At 45.0% G+C, this 21,576-nt stretch overlaps 1 protein-coding gene and 2 long non-coding RNA genes across 3 annotated transcripts in view; 2 read left to right on the top strand and 1 right to left on the bottom strand.

The window, feature by feature from the left end:
- Positions 1-7,829: 7,829 nt before the first annotated feature.
- On the bottom strand, positions 7,830-12,062 carry LOC141989150 (uncharacterized). Its single transcript, XR_012639918.1, has 3 exons — positions 11,980-12,062; positions 9,078-9,163; positions 7,830-8,124 (listed from the first exon to the last, which is right to left on the bottom strand). It is a non-coding gene; the product is annotated as an uncharacterized LOC141989150 (long non-coding RNA).
- Positions 12,063-12,455: 393 nt separating this feature from the next.
- ZFP36L1 (ZFP36 ring finger protein like 1) lies at positions 12,456-16,668 on the top strand. The gene is made up of 2 exons (XM_074955526.1): positions 12,456-12,683; positions 15,060-16,668. The coding sequence occupies exons 1-2, from the start codon at positions 12,627-12,629 to the stop codon at positions 16,008-16,010; spliced, it is 1,008 nt and encodes a 335-aa protein (XP_074811627.1). The 5' UTR covers positions 12,456-12,626; the 3' UTR covers positions 16,011-16,668.
- A 4,150-nt stretch (positions 16,669-20,818) lies between these two features.
- The window catches only part of LOC141990075 (uncharacterized), a 36,251-nt gene continuing 35,493 nt past the window's right edge, over positions 20,819-21,576 (top strand). The window contains exon 1 of the long non-coding RNA XR_012640070.1: positions 20,819-20,893. This is a non-coding gene — a long non-coding RNA (uncharacterized LOC141990075). The remainder of the gene's footprint in view (positions 20,894-21,576) is intronic.

Below are 21,576 nucleotides of genomic sequence, written 5' to 3'. Positions count from 1 at the left end.
ACCACTAATTTGGAGCATGCAGGTGTGTATGAGTGGTTTAGAGGATTTCTTCCAAAATGTATTATCTTGCATTTGCCTATGTTGAATTTTATCTAGCATCCTGGAGTCCAATCTCCTAGTTTTGTTAGGATTTTCTAGTGTCCCACAATCCTCACTAGCCTTGACTAATTTGCAGCTGCAGTAAATAATTTAGCATTGTCAGCAAATTTTGCTGCCTTGTTACTTGCCCATTTCCATTACGTTAATATCGTTCAGAATACTATTTTCCTCCTCTTCCCCTGAATTAACCTCTTTCGATGTAGAAATAAATGGCCAGTTTTCCACTTCTTTTCTTCCTCTTTCAGACACAGGTTTTAATCCATGACAAGGCTTCCCCTGTCATCCTCTCGTTACCAAGTTTCCTTATTAGACTCTCAGGAAGATCTTTATCAAGAAGTCTTTTGAAACTACATTTACTGTAGTCCATCCTTTTTCTTGATCAGCTGTTTTAATAACTTGGAGAAGTCAGCTGATTAGAGAAGCATGATTCAGCCTTACAAAAAGCTACCAAATCTTACTCATTTCCTTCAGCTGTTTTATGATTTTGCTCAGTTTTTCTCAAAACAAAGGTCAGGGTTAGGAGGTCTATACATTCTGGTACTGCATTAGCTCCTTTTTGAAGACTGGCACCTTCCAGTTTTCATATCATATACAATATCAGAACTAGACATTTTGTAAAGCTACTCACCAAGGGTTTCAGCCTGCACCACTGGAGTCAATGGGAGTTTTGACTTTGATTTCAGGGTGAGTGTGAGCATGTTTGTACAGCATTTCCTCCTGAACATCTGCCATGATGGTGCCTCAACCATTTACCTCAGAAGTCTAGTCTACTGCCCAATTGCTCTTGAGTTTGAGAAAAACTAATGTTTAATCCATGGTTTTAATCCATTCTTTTAAAAAAAATCCTTTTTTAAAAAAAATGTAGTTATTTACTAACTTCTTTATAATAGAAAGGGTGCTCTCTAGTCATTGGAGAGGAATGGGGTTCAGGACACCTGGGTTCTTTTCCTTGTTCAGAGAAGGCATGTAGAGTGCTAATTACACCAGCGGATTGAGACACAGGAAGTACGGGCTCTATCTCTGGCTCTGCCCTGGACTTGCTGTGTGGTCATGAGCAAGTTACTTAATCTCTTTGTGGCTCAGTTTCCCAATCTACCTATAAAATGTTGTTATATAGGGATTTAAGAGATGATTGGTAAAAGCATTATAGAAGTACCACTGATTATTAAACTTTAATGGCAGGTTTTTCAAAAGTGTTTAATGTTGTCTTAGCTCTTCTCCCATTGGAGTCAATGGCAATTTTACCATTGACTGCTGTGGGAGCAGAGTTAGGTCCATGTTGGATGGTCTGGAAGCTCCATTAGGGTATGTCTTCACTGGCAACATTAGCGCGCTGCCCCTGCAGTGCTTTAATGTGGCTGTGTAGTTGCAGCACCAGCGCTGGGAGAAAACCCCCCAGCCCCATGAGGGTAGTAGCTACTAGTGCTCGGAGCATGGCTCCCAGGGCTGATGCACTGTCTACACTGCCACTTTACAGTGCTGAAACTTGCAGCGCTCAGGGGGGTGTTTTTTCACACCCCTGAGCGAGAAAGTTGCAGCGCTGTGAAGTGGCCGTGTAGACGAGGCCTAAATGTATACGTTTAGTATACCAAATGCCTCCCTGAAACCCAGAGTCTTTCCATTATATTCCCTCTACCTAATGAATCAGTAATTATGCTGAAGAAAACTATTATTTCTTTGGCATGACCTATATAAAACCAAATTGTCGTGTACATAGTTGGTCTCATGCCAGGGTTCTGTGCCCTGTGTAATATTGTCTTACATACGTAACCATTGTTTAAATCTCAGATCAAAACAATCCAAGCCACGTTGTTTGTCAGTTATTAGACATCTTTCTCCCAAATAGTCACACAGCCTTCATTACCATAACAATAATTATTATTACATAGTGCTTTATTATATGCTTGAGAATAGTTAGCACATTTGCCTTTTCCCACACATTAGTAGCTTCTCCTGACTCTCATGATTCACCGGTGCTTATTTCTCAATGTCCCTTGAGTTCTTTTAAAATTCCCAGCTGCATTTCATCAAGGCTTGCAGATTAATACATTACTAATAGAATTTTTGGTTTGTACTGCAGCAGTGCCCAAAGGCCCTGGAGAGGATTGGGGCCTCATTGGGCTAGGTGATATGCAAACACATAGTAAGACATGGACCCTGCCCCCCAGGAGTTTAATAAATATTTAGTTTAGTCTAGTAATGTGATTTGGAGCCTTTCCAGGCTGACAGTTCAAATCCAGCTCCCGTGACTGAAATTTATTACCATCTGGTGGTTATTTATTGGCTTAAGTGAAATGGGTTGGTGATCTCAAGCACTGTACCATGATCAGTGGAACTGGAGTCAGAGGGCCCATGTTCTGGGTGTGGGGGACCTTTATTGATGGGACACCAGTGGAACAGGGAATGCAGGGAGTTAGGCTGGAAGCAACCTAGCCATGTGGACAGAGCAGTCCACAGAGTTTCATGAAGTTCTATGTGTTCAACTTAACCTGCATTCATCATCATTCTCTGCTAATGAAAACAAACAGGCTCCCAGTGGATGAGGTTCACATCACAAAACTACCACCACAACTGGCAATAATTTACCTTTGTGGTAAATCTTAACCTGGCCCAGTATTCCAGATGAGGGATTGCCATTGGCTCTTTTGTTATCTGCCCCAGTTCTACTCTCTTTGAACCACTTCTGTGATACAAAGGGAAAGGAAAATCCCTGTATCTACCCGATGGTCAGAGGAGCCAGTGTAGCAAGTCCTCTTACAGCTCCTGATGTACGAGGTATGTCAGAAACATGGCTGGAGCATGGTACACTCCAATAATCCCCAAATGGCATAGATTAACACACTCCATCCTGTGAAAAAAATATGTGATCATGTATTTTAAGATTGCATCAAAATGCACAGGCATGAGGTTCATCAGAAGAGACAAGACTTGAACTTGGCTCCCTGCCCACTGTACCTTCCCCCAGGCTAAAGGGCATTTTGATGGGATGGGCAGGAAAGCAAGCTGACTGGCTGGTGCAAACACCTCACTGAGGTTTAGAAGCATATGCAGTGTAATGGGAATGTTCAGAAAATTATGGAACAAGTGCAGAATAAGTTCCATCACGGATATGCAATCCTCCCTCCCCCCCGGATTATAAATTGGTGAAATATGGATGGATTTGCAAGCAGGTAGAAAAAGGCAGCACCCTGACCTCTGTGCTACATCCCTGCCAAGTAGCAAAATCCCACTCCAAACCCTGGAGGCACTAGAGTTGTTTCAAACAAATAACAACAAAATACCTAGACAAATATTTAACACTGGCAAAAATTCATTAGCACATTCAACCTCTGGCAAAGACCAAGCATGGAAAATTGCACGGGTCAAAATCTGTCAGACACAATTGGAATTGCACCAATGTAATTGAGCAGATATTGGCACATAGTGACTGAATTGCTTTATATTCCTTCTGGATGGGAGGTTCTATACAAATCTAAATAATTTAGATTTGTATAGAACAACATTCATCGGTTTATAAATCTGGAGTGAGATTTTGGAAAAAAGTCTGGAATTTGTGCTATTTTCTGTGTACAGCACCTTTAAGTTTCTGTGAGGCCCTCCATTTTGGAGAGCAGTTTCTGTTCAGATTTGCAGCAGGCACCACTTGCTCTCTCATGGAGACTTTACTGTAGTTCTTTCTTGGGTTGTTGTAGTTTCCATTGATCTAAAATAAAAGCCCTGTACCTGAGAGTCTTTGACTGCCCTTTGTGCACTGAACAAAACAAAGGTAGCTCTAATCAGGCTAGGTTGAAGCTAAACTATTAAAATGGCTTTTCCTTTTCTAATATGGCTGTTATGCTCTGCACTACAGCCCAGATAAGGGGTAGGCAACCTATGGCACGCGTGCCAAAGGCGGCATGCGAGCTGATTTTCAGTGGCACTCACAATGCCTGGGTCCTGGCCACCGGTCCCGGGGGCTCCGCTGCTGGCCTGGGGTACCAGCCGCCAGCCCCCTGACAGTTGGAGTTCTGTCCACCAGCCCCACTCAGCCCGCTGCCAGCCCTGGGTCCTTGCCACCAGTTCCAGGGGCTCCGCTGCCAGCCTGGGGTACCAGCTGCCGGCCCCCTGCCAGCCGGGGTTCCATCCACCAGCCCCACTCAGCCCCGGGTCCCAGCTACTGGTCCTGGGGGCTCTGCTGCCATCCTGGGGTCCCGGCCGCCAGCCCAGGGCTCTGCAGCCACCCCCAGTTGTGGCTCAGTGGCCCCAGCCTGGGGCAGTGAGGGGTACAGACAGGGGCAAGAGGGGTGCAGCTCAGCACCCCCACCTTAAAAATTGTTCCAGCGCCACTGTACAGGGGAATTTTTAAGTCCTGATTTGCTGCATACATCAATATCACATCACGTGGAACAGCGCACTGCATCTGATGCTGAGCTTAGAATGTACATGCAAGAACTGGAATCAGAATTTTCTGACAGATTTCAACATTTCCAGCGATTTGGCCCAATGCTTTCTTTTCTAATTAAACCTGAGAAGTTCAATGAAAGCAACTTGGATTTGTCTGTATTTCAGTGGATGGGTGTTGAAGATTTCAAAATGCAGCTCATTCAGTTAAAAAGCTCAGAATTGTGGGCATCAAAGTTTGGAGATCTGCGGAGTGCACTTGAAGCTACGGAGAGAGATCATGGGGCCTCTAGTTTGACCTGCTGGACGTCCCTGCTAGTGAAATTTAACTGTTTGAAGAAAATTGCGTTTGCAATGCTTTCAGCATTTGGATCCACATACTTGTGTGAACAGGTATTTTCACACATGAAATCTGTCCTCTGTCCCTCTCAGAGCTGGTTAACAACTGATCACTCAGAAGCCTCTGTGCAGCTTAAACTATCCAAATACGTGCCAGACACTGGAAAACTCAGCAAGGAAAAGCAAGGGCAACGATCACACTAAACTGATAAGATCTGCATTTTAATTTAATTTTAAATGAAGCTTCTTAAACATTTTAAAAACCTTATTTACTTTACATACAACAATAGTTTAGTTATATATTATAGACTTATAGAGAGAGACCTTCTAAAAACGTTAAAATGTATTACTGGCATGCGAAACCTTAACTTAGACGGAAGAAATGAAGACTCGGCACACCACTTCTGAAAGGTTGCCGACCCCTGGCCCAGATCCTTGGCTTCAGCCAGTGAGCACAGAGCAAAGCTGATGAAGTGGGGGCTGAGAGGGTGGAAAACTTCTTTTGTGTGCCAGGCCGATCCTCAGACACAACCTACAGCAGCTTGAAAGTTGATGCTGGCTGCCAACAGCAAGGGTTGATAGTGCGGCTGGGAGTTCATGGGGCATAGGGAAGCTGTGTTGGCTGTGGTGGGAGATAGTGGTGTAGGAGTCACTATGCCAGCTCTATGCCACTAGATTCCCCCTATGTGTGGGTGCTCTAACCCTGGCTAACTAGGCTGGCTCTAGGGCCATAATTCACCAATGGTGCAACATCAATCTGCAGTGGAGAAATTGTTCCCACACCTTCATATGGTTGCACTGTTTCTTTTACTAAACTAGCCTACTTTCCATGTTGTTATGAATATTAAAAACATTTATATGGCCTAGTTAACTTGCTAGCATTTTGCAAACAGTGATAAGACATGCTCCCTCCCTTGAAGAGTTTACACTCTAAGCTAGACAGAACAAACATAAGATAAGACACACGACAATAGTACAAGCAAGTGGGTGGGTGGTAATGGTATTAATGAGAAGAAAGAAGGAATTGTTTTGAAAACGTGGGTTTTGAAGAGCTGAGAGGGTGGCTATAGGTGAGGATACATGGCCTATTACAGACAAACAGCCTCATTCACTGCAGCCCTGTACCTTGTGCAGTTATGTACACCAGTGCAAAGTGCATGTAAACTGCTACCAAATCAGAATGGTAGTGATTTCTACACCCACTTTGTACTCATGTAAACAGCTACAACAGAATGCAAGACAATGGTGAACTTGGCCTATAGGGGGCAGTACAGTAGAAGGCACACAGCCAGAAAAAAATGAAGGCAAGTATGCTGCAAACAGTGGAAAAGGAAGAGCAGAGATGTAAGACCAAGATGACATCTGGAGCACATTTATTTTACACAGATGGGCAGCAGGGGCTCCTGACAGATTTTAACTCTTTTCTTGTATCATCCACTGTTTTTCCATTGCTGTGCAGTTAGTGCCTGCTCTTCCCTCCCTCCAGCATGTTTGGATCCCTCTTCACAGCTACTTAACAGTGGCAATATATTGGCCACAAGAAAACTAATCATAGAAAGCAAACGTAAGTATAGGCTCGATGTCCTGTTATGTGGAAATATATTAATGGCATTAGTATTTCTACTGGAAATTATAACTTAGGTACATTAAGTTTCCTTACTCGATAGCCTGCCAAAATGACACCTCTGCATTTTCCACAGCACTATCTTGTCAATGCCACCAGTACTAAGTTTGTCACAAGTTACTCAAATATTTTTGATCTTTTCTGCAGAGAGCAAATTCTATCCTCACCTCCTGCCTTCCCCCGCCCCACACCAAACGGGTTCAAATATCTGAGCTACTAAGAAACTATGAGACCCTCTTGTGACCAGCAAACTCAGATCCTAAAACCCAGAAATGATTAGCAAAGATATCATGTAATTTATCTCATGCTGGATGTTCTTTATGTTATTTACAGGTGTAAAGTCGGGAGGATTAAGAGTTTTTAATATTTGCCTGGTGCTGGATCTTCCAACTCCTGCAAAAATAATGGTGTTGGCAACTTAGGTTTCCTGCTACCGCAAAGTAGACACACACACACACTCTCTCTCTCTCTTTTATAAATGTTTACACACCCAAGCTGCCAGGAATTGCACTCCCGTCGCTTCCTACCACCTCCACGCACTTTCCTGTATCTTTGGGAGTTTGTTTTCTTACCAAGCAGCTGCAAATATACCTTTTTGCTTTTGACCAGAAAGCTAAGCATTTCCCAAGGAGCCAGCAGTGCCCAGCAGAGGGTGTACCTAAAAGCAATGGTTTCCAACTTGGGCCATTCATACTTCCCAATGGATACAGAGAAGTGTTACATATAGGGAACACAAGACCAAAATAACAGACTTTAAAAAAACAAACAACCCTTAAGGACACATTATAAGGGGAAAAAAACAGAAAGAGGCATGCCTGTACTCACCTATCCATGCACAATATTTGTAAAGGCTGCTGAAGAACTGGTACATGGAATGGGAAAAATGTGTAAAAAAGACATTGGGGGTACATGAGACTAAAAGAAATCTACCTTTACCCATTCCCCAAAACACACACAAATAGCACTGTGACCCAGAAGATATTAATACTCCAGGAAACCAGCTGAAACAGATACAGGAAGGTTACTATGCCTGTTTAAACTCAAAAAGAAAAGGAGTACTTGTGGCACCTTAGAGACTGACCAATTTATTTGAGCATAAGCTCAAATAAATTGGTCAGTCTCTAAGGTGCCACAAGTACTCCTTTTCTTTTTGCGAATACAGACTAACACGGTTGTTACTCTGAAACCTGTTTAAACTCAGTGTACACTAAAGCATTATGACTGAGAAGCCACATTTATTACACAGGAAACCCCTATTTTCAAGGGCTTATAACCTTCTCAGCTGAGAACAGGTGTCTCTGGTAATTTTGGTATTTCTGCAGAAAACCAAATCTCTCCATGGTTGTAAGAATTACAAAATCACAGACTATGCATGCTCCAAATCCTGAATCTTTATTTGGTTTAAACTTGGTCCTTAGTCTAACCACTCATTATAGTCACTGGGAGTTAATCAGAGTACAGACTAAGGATTATTCCTCTATCTTTTAACAATGTACTGAGGCTTGTAGTTCTTGTGGATCCATCTGAGGCAAGCACGTTGAAATAAAGTGTTCATTGGTTATGAGACCAGTTAGAGATCAGTTTAAATTTCCCTGTGCTGGAGTCTTCGCCACCTGGCCCAAACAATATGACAGTACATGTCCAATTCCAATTTTTCAAACTGTGGTTCTCTGCATTGAAATCTGAAAAAAAGTGCACAAAATTGGAAATTAACAGCCATGGGCAATATATGCTGCTCCCCTTGAAGACAATGGTAAAACTCCCATTGATGTCATCATGTCCCATGAAAAGATAAAGGTAATTCAGGAGCGAGGTTACCAGACTTGGTGGAGCCTTTGATATGCCACCTTTAACTATTAGGGATTATTAGGAGGAGACCTACTGGAGGAGGTGGGGGAGTAATTATCCCACATCTGCTTAATGCGGGGTTTCTCATCCTTTCCTCTTAAGCATCTTGTACTGACCACTATCAGGCACAGGATACTAGACTACAGGGACCATAGGTCTGATCCACTCTGGCAATTTCCATGTTCCTCTATGTGTATGTGGACTGGATAAGACTCATCTCCCCCTCTTTTTAAAACCATGTCACTGGGTGAGCTTGGCCAATAAGGAGCGAAGGGAGGCCCAGTCAAACAGTTGGCCTGTACCTGAATCTGATGATGAAGGCTTATGTGATGGCACTCAAGAAGCAGCACCTACAAAAGAGGCCTACAGATGGCTGCAGAAGAGGCTCAACAAATTTGGCAGCCTCACTGCTGACCCCCAAGTCCATTTGCACCATCCAAGCTGCAAAGTAGGTGCACTGCACTAAAGAGCTACTGTACAAACCCCAGAGTACATGACATTACATTCAGATAAACACACCTATGTGTTTACTCAAGTGTGTGGTGGCTAGAAATGGTTTTTTCTTTCTTTTAAAAAAAAAACAAACGTCGCAATTAAATTCAGTGCAAAAATGTGATTGTAATGTTATATTTGAGAATGGACCTGTCTGATTTTTCAGCCCCCCGAGAGGCGTGCATAGGTGCACACACAAATTTCCATTCTGTGCATGCATGTGGCGAGTCTGGCTTATATTTATCCAGGCACGTGCTCAAAGGAGGGATTTGCTTGTGTACAAATCCAGACATACCTCGTGGCTGAAAGTCAGGCTCTTACAGCCTAAATCCAGATTCCATCAAAATTCTCACTGGACAGCAGTATGACCAGCATTTGACCCTAAATGCAAAGAGGTTTTGAAACAGAAAGCTACAGTTCCCATAGTAAGTGTATGTGTATCCTATTGCATACATTTAATATAAGGCACAAAATATGTGCAACAATATTAAACATAACATACATACAATTTGGTGAGTTGATTGATATGGGGCATGTAACAGAGAGTCCAATCCTGCATTCCGTGTGCAACCAAAACTCACATTCAAATCCACGTGGGTTGGGTGTGCGAGGAATGCAGGATTGTGCCCACTGTGGCACAGACTCCACTCTCGTTCTGAGACCTTTGAGTAATCAGAGTTGCTCCGTATAAAGTACGGGAGATCAGATTCAATGAAAAAGCCAGGCTCCAAGCAAGTCAGTCATGAAATAGTTATCTGTACTGGCTTCCTCATTTGGACTTGGTAACCCTTGGAAAGTCCCTGGAATGATGTTTCCAACCTAACAATTAAAAAAGTTTTAATTATAGAGAGGCTCAGAGCTCTGGGAACAAGCACCATCCACAGAGCCAGTAAACAACTGCAGAAAATAACATGTTCAAGCTGCTCTCTCTGCTGGTTGCTTTTCAATTCTGGCAAAAAACTAAACAAAAATGTATCTAGAAAGAGAAGGAAAAGGAGTGGAACTAGGGTTCTATCCTTAAATACAGAATAAAAAAGGAAATATGGAAGGGACAGACTCTGTGGGTGTTTGCTCTCGATTCGTTATTTTGGCTGTTCTTGGATATCGAAGGAGGGGAAAGTCAGGAAGACAAGTTTAAAGCCCAGTTCCTGAGCCTGAAGCAAACAGAAGAGGAAGTGGGAACAGGGATCGTTTGTTTTAAATGCGCTCTTAGCTGGGCTTGCATTCTGGACTCTGCAGGTAGGGTTTCAGTTCTCCTTGGAAGTCTGGGCTATGTGAGGAAGCAGAATATTCAGTACAATAATGAGATGCATTTTAAGAAGGAGTTTATAGTTCAAGTCTCAGTCTGGATGGATTAATAACAAGGGGCCAAATCCCACAGGCCTTCCTCTGGCAATACTCTCACTCCCGCTAACTTCAGTCAGAGTTTTGCCTGAGTAAGGACTTCAGGTTTTGACCCAACAAGTTTCACATTTAAGGAGCCCCACATTAGAAACCTTGAAACAAGCTTGTTACAAAGAAACCACTCCCCCCTCCTTCCATCAATATCAGTATACATAATTCTTTGTGTACTAAAATCTGGAACAGATTATTTGCTAAGAAACTTTGCTCCTCCCCACACCCCCAAGCTTTATTATTTCAAATTGCTAAAAAGTGCCCTTTGGGGACTGGGGTAAGAGTGGAGAGCAAAGGCAGAAATTAGCAAACACCACTTTAAGAACTAAACTCATTTTAATTATTTAAATTAATATGGATGTGAGTTATTTCCTTTAGCAGAGCCTGCCAGGTTTCAATCAAAATTGGAAAAAGGCCGTAAGACTAAGGGGGTGGGAGATGTGAATCAACTTGAAGACAGTCAGCCTCCAAAAATGCAAAGACAGCAGCAATGTTAAAAATGGATTCAATCAATTTAAATCAAAGTAGACAAATCCAAGCCAGCCCAAACTGGAAATAACTCTTTATAGTTGTGAAATGCAACGCACAGCTCAGCTGCAGCCCTTAAAGCTTAAACAAGTAAAGTCTAAAGTTTGTGTGCGCTCTGATATTTTATTTTACATTGATTAAATAAATTCCTGTTAAAATTTGTCAGGAGGAGGAGAGCCAGCCGGATTCATACTCTAATTTTGCCTTTCTAAAGAAAAGTGCTTATAATTAGGTGACCTAATTATATTGCAATGGAAAATGCACTAAACACACACATTGTTTCATAACAGATCGAGGAGTTAAAAGTGTTGTGGAATAAACATCTGAGGGCTGGAGTGGGTGACACTTACTGTAAAAAGGACGAGGAGGTGACAAAGGACAAATGGAAATATGTAGGAAAGAAATTAAGAGTTTAATATTTCCACTTCAGTCTAGTCTTCCATTTCAGAACTTCAGAGGGGCAGAGGGGAAACTGATCAGCTTTTGCAAACGTGTTGCTTTCCTGATGCAAACAGCAGACAAACAAGTTTATGGGTTGTTTTTTAGTCAGTCTGTCATGTTTCAATCCATGTGCCCTGCTCCTTTGTCATCCCGCCAAAAGAAGAAAAAAATTAATAACAAGAGTGAAATGAAACCTGGATGGACTGAAAAACCATCTGTTCCATTCAAAGAGGGGAAGGGCGGGGAGCACAGAATGCAACGGGTACTCATGCAGAAAGCGCACCCCATGCAAACACACCAAATAGTACTCCAGCTTTCGATCGAGCAAAGGGGGGAAATCGAGAGGGCCTCTTGTTTTTTGTCAGTGTCACTTGCTATCTGATCGCCTTCGCAGACACCATCTTAAATAAAAATCTGCGAATGTGTTGGTCAGGCAGAAGGAAAGCTAAGCAGCTGAAAACTGGGCCTCTGTTTTACTGATGAAATAGATCTCCTTGGGGAAAAAAAATCTCCAACACGTAAGCATGCAACTGGTGTCCAGCAGAGAGGAAAAAGCTTCGATCGAAAAAAGCAAACGTTACGACCTAGCTCACAGAATCAATATCATGCAAACAAACACAAACAGTCCTTCCTCTTTAGTTTCACGGTAATTACAGCTGGGAGAAATTTCGGAAAATGAGTCTCTGCAAAGATCAGTTTTGTTTTGTTTTTCTGCTACCCCCGACCCGACCACAACTACGCATCTACTCTTGCGCGCACACCCTGCCTGCCTTTACAAACAGCTAAAGTTGCCGTTTCTTTCCTGCACACGAGAAGGAAAGCGGGGAAACTACCTGGGGGCGGGGGATCTGGGCACTCGCAGAGCCTGCTGCAAAGACACAGCTCCCGCCCGGGCCGTTTTGCAAAAGTTCAGTGCAAGCTGAGCTGGGGGGGGGAAGCAGCCCAGAGTGGGTGCAGCGAGTGATGTCACCACCCATTGCATAATTCCAGCACTCACAAAGGAGCGCGGGCCCTTCCCCCTCCTCCTAATCACAACCAAGTTGCACATGCACGTCGGGCGGTGGGGGGGGGGAGGGGAGCTTTGAAAAACTTTCCTCTTCGTACCCAGAGCCCAGCGCAGGCTCCGAACGGGCTTTGCCTCCCCTCCCCCTCTCTCCTCTTGAAAGTTTTCTCGGGCCCGGCCGGCGGGGTGAGTCAAGCGCGCTGTCAATCATCTCCCTCCTCCTCCTCCTTCCCCGGCTGGCAAGGGGCCGCGAGCTCCTCCCCGGGCCGGGCCGGGAGCTTGCAAACTTTATAAATTGAGTTTAGGCAGCGCGGCGGGGGAAAGCGAGCGGCCGGCCGGAGGCAGAGCGCGGCGCGGCGGCAGAGCAGGGGGGGGAAGGACGCGGAGCAGGGCGCTGGAGGCTGTGCCTGACTTCCCACCCTGTGATCCCTTGCGCCGGGCTCGTGCTGCTCTGCCGCCCTCCGGCCATCGCCCACCATGTCCACGGCGCTGGTGTCCCCGACCATCTTCGACCTGAGCGAAGTTCTGTGCAAGGTAAAGCCGGGGCTCGCCTGGGCGGGGCTGAGCGGGCCCCTCGGCCCGGCTCGCTTTGGGGAACGGAGCTTGGGTGGGTCCTTGTTTTTCGTTCTGTAGCGAAGTTCGGTGCCTGTTTGGACTGGGACTAAACTTGGTCGCCAGCCCTCCCTGGCGCTCGCCTCGTGCGGCGAGGGGCGGCTGTGCTGCCTCGACGATCGTCAGTCAGTTGCGGCTTGCCGTAGATATCGCTCTGCTCGTCTCCCTCCTGAGCTGTGGCTGGCTTGTTTCACCTCTGCGCTGCCCGCCGGGGGCTGGCTTTCCTGCCGCTCCTTGCCCCTAGGAAGGACCGAGCCCAGCCAAGCGACCTTGCTAACTGCTTTTCGGGGCTGCGGGTTTGTTGGTTGGTTTGTTTTTTGCAAATAGCCTTCTGGAGCCCAGTGAAGCTGTAAAGAGAACTCGTGAATGTGGCCAAACTGTTTGTGAGTTGTTCCCTTTTTCACTGTCTCCTCTTTCTTTCTCTCCCCCCGCCCCAACCTCTGGGAGGGTGGCCTTTCTAACGTGTTAATCGCTGACTTTCGCGGAGATGTCTGGTTTTAATGACTTCGGGAATGAAATCCCAAGAATCCAAGGAGTCCTGTTCAACTTGTTCAGGACGTTTCCCTTCTCCCTGAGTTCTGTGCTTTTCAAGTGGGAGGATTCTAAAAACATGGGAAACGGAAACCTTCCTTTCTGTGGCCGCATGTGCCTGTGCCTGGCTTTGTGGAGCTGTTTGACGTGGGGAGTTGGTAGAAGGACTCTTAACGTGTTGAAAGCTTTTTCTTCCGAGTTGTTGCTCGGCCACTTTTAATTGCTTAAGTGTTAGGCTGCTGTAACACGCCTGGTCTTGTTGCTATGATTTTCCCAAGTTAGTTCAGCTTCTGCTCCTACAGCTGCAAATTTACTTTAGGGGGGCAAACTATCTGGTGGTGAGGTTCCTTTAATAACCTTTGCAGGCCAGTGTGCTGCACTCACAGCTGCTTCCATTCACTCAATGCAGTTTTACTTTTCTTATTTTCCTCCTCCCCTCCAGATCAGCTTTGTTCCTTCCCGCCCCCCCCCCCCCCGTGGAGTTATCTTTTGTTTAGCGAAATTCTGTCTACAGACACTTTTTCTTAGTTTCTAACAGAGCTGGTTTTAAAAGGGAAACAAAAGCAGAGTTCTCTACTCCCAACAAGCTGATAGTCAAGAAAGTACTTTTCCTCCTACTCCTGAGACTTTTCCTTGTTTTGAAAGGATCAAAGAATGATTATAAATAGAAATTCTAGACTGACTCAGTTTTGTCTCTTTACTTTTTTAAGAGTTGACAATGAAGCTGCACTACAAAACGGGGCTATGAGGGTGAACCAGGGCTGTGCCTCCCCCTTTTAAAAAAAAAAAAAAACAACAACCTGTTTAATCTGGACAGGTGAAGAGCTTTAAAAAAGCTCTGCTTTTCAAAGTAACTGTGGCTGTAGCAAACCTGTGTAACTTTTCTCCCCAAACGAGTGTTTTTAATATTTAAAACAGTTTGCAGATGAAGTAACTGGTTCCTGATCCCTTCCAGACTTTCCTTGCAGCCCAAAGGCTAATTGCAAAGGAATCCTCTTGTGGTTAGGGGTGAAGACTGGCCTGGATCAGATGAAATGCTATTGCTGTGCTGGAAGAGCAAGAGAAATGGGATTAATTTAGATCAGTAATCAATGCATTTCCAAAAAGTCTCATGCCCCCACCAGTTTGTCTCACACATACGCCCTGTTCCTGAAGCAGGACTGTCCCAGATAATGCTTCTGTACTTTTCTGTAGTACAGAAAATTTACAATTCTCAAAGGTTTCTACAGTAGTCTCTGACACTAGAGGGGTCTATGAACAGGATGGAATAATTCAAAAAAGGAAGTACTGGTTCTTGGGTATGGAAGGGGTCCTGAACCTGGGGGAGATGTGGCTGTGGGACTGGAGGTGGAGCAGGGTAGGCAGTTGCTTGTGGCAGGGGAGGACTGTGTAACTTAGGAAGGAAGAATAGTGGGTTTGGCTCTTGCAGGCAGCACTAGGTGTGGGTAGGTGGGGCACCCAAGTTATTGCCTAGGGCGGGGGAGGTTATATGTATTGCAGGGTCACTGTGTGGGTAGGTGGGGCACCTGGTCGTTGCCTAGGGCAAGGGGGTGCCATGTAACAGGATGATTTGCTGTCCTACAAGGTGGGATATTAGAAGCAGGGTTATTTTGCAGAGAGATGTGGCTGGTGAAGATAGAGGCTAGGTTTGATATGATGGGGCTGGATGTGATCAGGTCATTGACTGATGCGTTGCATTGGGAATAGGCTGCAGGGGGGAGCTGGAGCAGGCTGGGTGACTGACTGTCTCTTGCTTTCTCTCCGCAGAGTAACAAGATGTTGAACTACAGCCCTTCAGGTGTTGGAGGGTGTCTGTTGGATAGGAAGGCAGTGGGCACCCCAGCTGGCGGGGGTTTCCCCAGGAGGCACTCGGTCACCTTGCCCAACTCCAAGTTTCACCAGAACCAGCTCCTAAGCAGCCTCAAGGGGGAGCCGGCCCCTGTACTGGGTCCCAGGGAAAGCCGTTTTCGGGACCGCTCCTTCTCCGAAGGTGGCGAGCGCCTGCTACAGCAGAAGCAGCCCGGGGGACAAATCAACTCGAGCCGCTACAAGACAGAGCTGTGCCGCCCCTTCGAGGAGAACGGTGCCTGCAAATACGGTGACAAGTGCCAGTTTGCCCACGGCATCCATGAGCTGCGGAGCCTAACCCGCCACCCCAAGTACAAGACGGAGCTGTGTCGCACTTTCCATACCATCGGCTTCTGCCCTTATGGGCCTCGTTGTCACTTCATCCACAATGCTGAGGAGCGCCGTGCTGTGGCTGGGGGCCGGGACCCCACCATCACTGACAGACCCCGCCTCCAACACAGCTTCAGCTTTGCTGGCTTCCCCAGTGCCGCTGCCAATGGGCTGCTGGACAGCCCCACTTCAGTCACCCCACCACCCATGCTGAGCGCTGATGACCTTCTGGGCTCGCCCACCTTGCCAGATTGTGCCAGCAACCCCTTCACTTTCTCCAGCCAGGAGCTGGCCACTCTCTTTGCCCCCAGCATAGGGGTGCAGGTGTCCAGTGGGGGTTCACCCACTGCTTTCCTCTTCAGGCCCATGTCTGAGTCTCCCAACATGTTTGACTCACCCCCCAGTCCTCAGGACTCCCTCTCTGATCAGGAAGGCTATCTGAGCAGCTCCAGCAGCAGCCACAGTGGCTCAGATTCACCCATCCTGGATAACTCGAGACGTCTTCCCATCTTCAGCAGACTCTCCATCTCTGATGACTAAACTGGGGTTTCCTCTTGCCCTCCTCCCACCTTTATTACAATGTTAAGCTGAATCCCCCCCCCATGCCCCCCAGTCTGAGGGTTAGATGTTAACATAAAGGCTGTCCACTTGCCTGTAGCTGACTCACTGGCTTACACCTTAAGTGCCAAATTACAGTAAAAAGCAATAACCGTTTACAAAATTAGTGCCTTTGAACATTTTCACTGTGACTGTATTACCTCTCTGGCTGCAGAGGGCACCAGCAGCCTCCTTAAAGCTCTGTGCACTTCCAGATGTGCAGGGAATATCCAGAACCAACTGCTCCCTCCACTGGCCACAATAATGCATTGTTCCTTCTCCCCTCCCTTCCCATTGGCCAGTTTCTGCTAGACTTACGGCATGTGGACAGCGCTTAACATCCAACCCTTTTCCCCTTTAAAGACTAATCTTGCCTGGGTCTGCTCAGGTCTGCAGGAAGAAAAGCTGAGAATGGACAAAGATTGTAACATGAGTGGAACTTGTGATTGGGGGAAAAAGCCAGATGGACTATGAAAGACTTGATTTTGGTGCTAAAAGTTCCCCATGTATACATGTGACATCTTTACAAACAGTAAATAAAACGAGAGGGGGTGGGCAAATGGAATTCATTCCACACACGCAAGTTCCGTGTATTCCAAGTTCCAGTAGACATAGCTTTAATGGTTTTGCTCTAGAGTACATTAGATCTATCTTAGAGCACTCACGCCAAGCTTTTTATTATTTTTTTCTGGGTTTTTAATTTTGTATAACTTTTCAGAAATTGGAGAGCAAATTTTGCTTGTCACTGCACAACAATATAAAAAAAGCTTATTTAACTTATCAAAACGTATTTATTGCCGAAACCTATGCTTTTTGTTAATTTTGTTCATATTTATCGGGATGATGAATCCATAGAATATATTCTTTTATGTTTAAATTATGATCTTCCATATTAATCTTAAGATTGTGAAGTGTCTTTTTTCCTTTTTCCCCCCCACAGTTTAATATATTATACTACAATGACATTTTTGTAACTTTACACTTTTTTGGTTATTTTATTTTAAAAAATGAAAAATTAATTTAAAAAAATGCAAAAACTGTGTTTGGATTATTTATTTTAGAATTCCCCTCTTTTTTTGTGTTGGACTGCAAATTGAGTTAATGTGTGCTCCTTTGCCTTTTCTCTTCCTCCTCCTCTTCCTCCTTCCCCTCCCCCCTAGGTCATACACACCTGGGCTTTAGAATGTATGTGTATAAGCTCTGTTGTGAGACAGTATGGAAGGAAGACATTTTACTTCCTTTTTTTTGATAGCTTCTTAAAGGAGACAAAAGCCTTTGGCTTAAAAGTGCCTATTTGAAGACATTCCAAATGCAGTTTGTCTTTGCCTTTCTGTATTCCAAGTTTGGAGTTTTCCTTGTTGAGGTGAATGGGACTGGCACAAAGAAAACAATGAATGTAATTTTTTCCCCCTGTTACTGTTCACTACATTGCTTTTTTTCTCTGAGTTTATTTAAAAGAATCTCTTTTGTAACGACTGTTTGCAGTTTAAATCAATAAACCCCAAGTTTTTTCAAGAAACTGACAGTGAAATTGGTTTTTCTTGCAAAAACAAGATGCTGGTTTTTTAAGATAGCCACTCAAATGTAGAATACTTGCTCCTCCTAACCCACAGTCTGCACAAGGGGCTTTGATACACCATCTCTCCTTCTCTGAGATGAGAATATGCTGATCAACTTAAACAAGTAAATGAGTGTGTAGTTCCTTGAAGACTCATGCAGTGGCTTATTCGATCAGGCTTTGTTGCTCTTCATGTTTACACTGGGTTCTTCCTCTTGTCTTAACTTTCAAAGTCACTCAGGCTTTTCCCACAAACTTCCTCTCCTGATATTTGTATCTGGATCTCCTGGCCTGGCTTCCACTCCTGCTCTAAGGGATGGACCTTTCTTGCACCAGGAGAGTATGAGCTATGTTTTGAACTAGACTCTCTGGTAAACTGAAGTTTCTGATTAAATTATTCTAATTACTTTCAGATTTCAGAGTTTGTACATTAGTAACTGTGTTCTAGTTAGGCTTTTAGAGGGACTACATATTTTACAAGGTGAAAACACCAAGTAAAAGCAGTTGAGTCAAAATGCATAAATAAATCTCATCCCAAATCATAGCCAAACCCTCACCTACTCCTTCAATGCAAAATTTCACTGGCACTTACAGGGACTGCTGAAAGCATATAGTCTTGGGGCGCTTTCTCCCTAGTGATGCTTACAGTGTAACTCTTGTACTCAGACTTGCTTGAGGCTCCTCTACCCATCTGAACATGTTTCAGCGTCTTTCCAAGTTGTTGGGGGTGGGGAAAACCTACAAAAACATCCATGCTCTCTCTCTTGCCCCATATCAAGGAAGTTCAGGAGAAAATCTTTCCATACTTAGTGTAGAAGAACATCTTCCTAACATAAAACCTGCAGGACACCCCAGGGCCTATGCTAAACTTCCACCTGTGATATTGGAGGCCCTTTGGACCTAGCATTTCTACAGTGCAGTTTGGCAGAAACATAGGGCCAATTTAAGAGGTAAAGGTGGAGTGGGAGGTGGCTGGTCGAGAGATGGGTTACATTGGATCATATGGAATTTTATCCAGCAGAACTTCACCTAACTGGTACGCAGTACACACTGCCCATGAGGGAAGAGCTCCAGGCCCAGCCACCATGCTACTAATGTTTGACAAATGTCCTTCAAACATATTGCACAGGCTGCAGCGATCTTCTGCTTTATGTTTGCACATTCTCAGTTACGCAAAACTATTCAAGCCTGAAAGACTGTGGTATCTACCATAAGGTGCTTTGTAGCAGTAACTGCTTAACTGTCTCCCCTGAATGTTTAATGGCGGTTTGGTTTTAAAAAAAAGATAAATGCTTTGAATGGCAAAGGATCCTTTGGCATATTCCAGGGCGTGAGCATGGAGCTAGAAGCTGCTCACCATTCTGCAGAGTTCTTTGAATGAATGTGCTTTGCCCTGTTAATAATTGATGAAGGAAATAGCTGTGCTACTTGCATGCTGCTTGCTGAGGAATAATTAGGATGCTGTGCTTTAAAAGCAGACTTTGTGCGTAGTACTTGTGCGGCTCCCCTTGCTGTGCAGGGCCCTAGCGTGCCAGCCTTTGGAAACAGGCCACCATTTGTCTTTGGATGGTTCTGTCTGTCTTGATGACACACCTCTGACAGTTGGTTTTTATGGGGGTGTTTTGCAATAGTTAAATAGGCTAAACTTGAGCCCCGGGTGGACGGGGGAGGGGAAGGAAACACTCTGTAACCTCTCAGAGCAGGCCACACTGCACATTTATTTTGTATGACCTCTTTAATAATGGGAGGCTCCTGGTCTCTGAAACCAGTTACTTCAAGTTAGCTGCTACGCTATAGCCAGGCCTATCTTAATGGTGCTGCTATTCTCCTGGCAGTGGATGAAGCTCAGTTATCCATATTGATCCTTCTAGATAGCAGCTGACAAATCTAAAACTGTTAAATCATGAGATGATGGTGATGTGTCACCAATGTTAGGAAGATGAAATTGAGTCACCAAGTGGCTTCATTGCTCCTTTTCTGAGAAGTGCTGGAGAATAGTCTTGGGCAATTGCTCATCTGATCTAAGGGGCCTTGTCTAGTATTGTTGCCTCTCTTCAATTAGCATATGCAGTTGTCAAGGTGGGTAATGAAGTATGGGCAATAGTGTCTTCAGTATGCTAATAGCCCACTCAATCTCTTCTGACTTGGTCAGTGTCCTAACATGCAGACTGACGCATGGATGAGAGCCAGCTGCCCGAGACTCAGGACAGATAAGATGAAAAATGCTTACAGGTTGAGGGGAAACAAACTTAGATGGCAGAACCTACCTCAGCAACCCACATTGGTGGGGTATGCCTGCTGTTCGCTTCTAAGGTTCTCCATCCAGGGCTTTTGATGATCCTGAGGTGGCTACTTGAAGTTTAAGTAGCTGTTCAAAAGACTGCTGCTTGCTGTCCCTGCTTGACAAGATTGCATCCATTTCTTTCAGCCCCAGGCCTCACTTGTTCCCTACCTCTGTTGCCTTGAGGTTACTGTCTATAATGTGCTCAACCTTCAAACCATCCCAGAAATTGCAGCTAGTTAGAATAAAGCAGCTTGCTGAGCAGTGATACTTCTCTCCATGCTCTGCATTGGCTACCTGATGTCTGGTGTGTTAAGGGCAGATTTTGATCTGCAAAGTTCTACATGGTTTAGGCCCAACCTGTTTGAGTGACTGCCTCTCCCCCTCTGTGATGGTATAGCAGTTGTAATAGCTGAGGAACTCTAGCTGCTTGTTACTTGGAATAAACAAGATGGAGCTCTGAAATGCTTTCCTCTCCCCATACTGAGGCATCTTGGTGTGACAGACACCAAATCCAACCTCTCTGGCAAAACATGCGAAGTGACTCACCTATTTGCCCAACCTCCTCTGGACGTGAGGCATGCAGAGTGAGGTGGGTTCTTCACAGGGGTGGGAAACCGGTCTCTCTGCTGTCTATTTTTTGATGTGCTGGGTTTAGTCTGTTTTAAATAGATGTAATGTGCCTGGAATATGAAAGGGGAGTGATAAAGCAAAACACGTTTAAAAACAACATCCTGCAAACTCTTGCGTTTCTCTCTTCCTGCTTCTATTTTGCTCTGTCAGTGCAGTATAGTTAAGAGAGGAATAAAAGGAAAACTGTCTCCAGCTGTGATTTAAGAACTCGGAGTAAAACAGGAAGGTTGTTACAAGCTCCTCAAGCACCTGGATTGTCTGTCTGTACAGTGCCTACCCCAATGGGACCCTGGTCTATGATTGGGCCTCTAGCTGCTACCACAATATAAACAGAGAATGCAATGAGCTGCCCAGGTAAGGCTGTCTTAGAAAGCAGAATGCGCATGTGCAAAAGGACATGTAGGAGGTTGCTGCTAAATGACGTGGGTGGGTAGAGCAAATCCATACAACACTTTATAAACAGAGGTTGGAGCAGGGATCGGGCCTTCTTGTGTTCACACAGTACTAACTTTCCGTTGCTGTTGCGGGTGCTACAAGCAGCAATGAACTGGCTCTCCAGAAATGCCTCAAGAACTGGTGGAGTGTTGTGAGGAGGATCTGGCGTGGGAAGAATACCAGGAGCCTTTGAGTCTGAGTCTGGAGAGCAGGGGCTTGGGGAACCTATAGAGAGAGGAGCTGCAACAGCGAGAGAAGATTGGGGGGAGGGGTTGGTTTCCAACGCTGATGTAAAGCAGTAGTGTTGCAGAGGTGTGGATGGACAGACACACGTGGGTGAGGAGAGGGAGTCCAGAGCAAAAGACAATGCTGAAGCTGCAAACCATGGAAGCCAATGGAAGGGCTGAGTTGAGATGAAATTATGCTTGGGGAGGCGCCTCATGCCCAAAGAACCATGTCTGTTTTTGAAAGCTGCAGGAAATGGAAAGCCAGACAATGTGGGTCGGGGACAAAGTCACAGAAGTTGAAAAATGGTCTGAGGAGTAACAGCAGTAGCTATGGTTATTATACGCAGTGAAAAGACGAGTGGAGTGAAAAGTAGA

Source organism: Natator depressus, chromosome 6 (assembly GCF_965152275.1).
Source record: "Natator depressus isolate rNatDep1 chromosome 6, rNatDep2.hap1, whole genome shotgun sequence".
NCBI lineage: Eukaryota > Metazoa > Chordata > Testudines > Cheloniidae > Natator > Natator depressus.
This window is presented reverse-complemented; position numbering and strand designations above follow the sequence as displayed.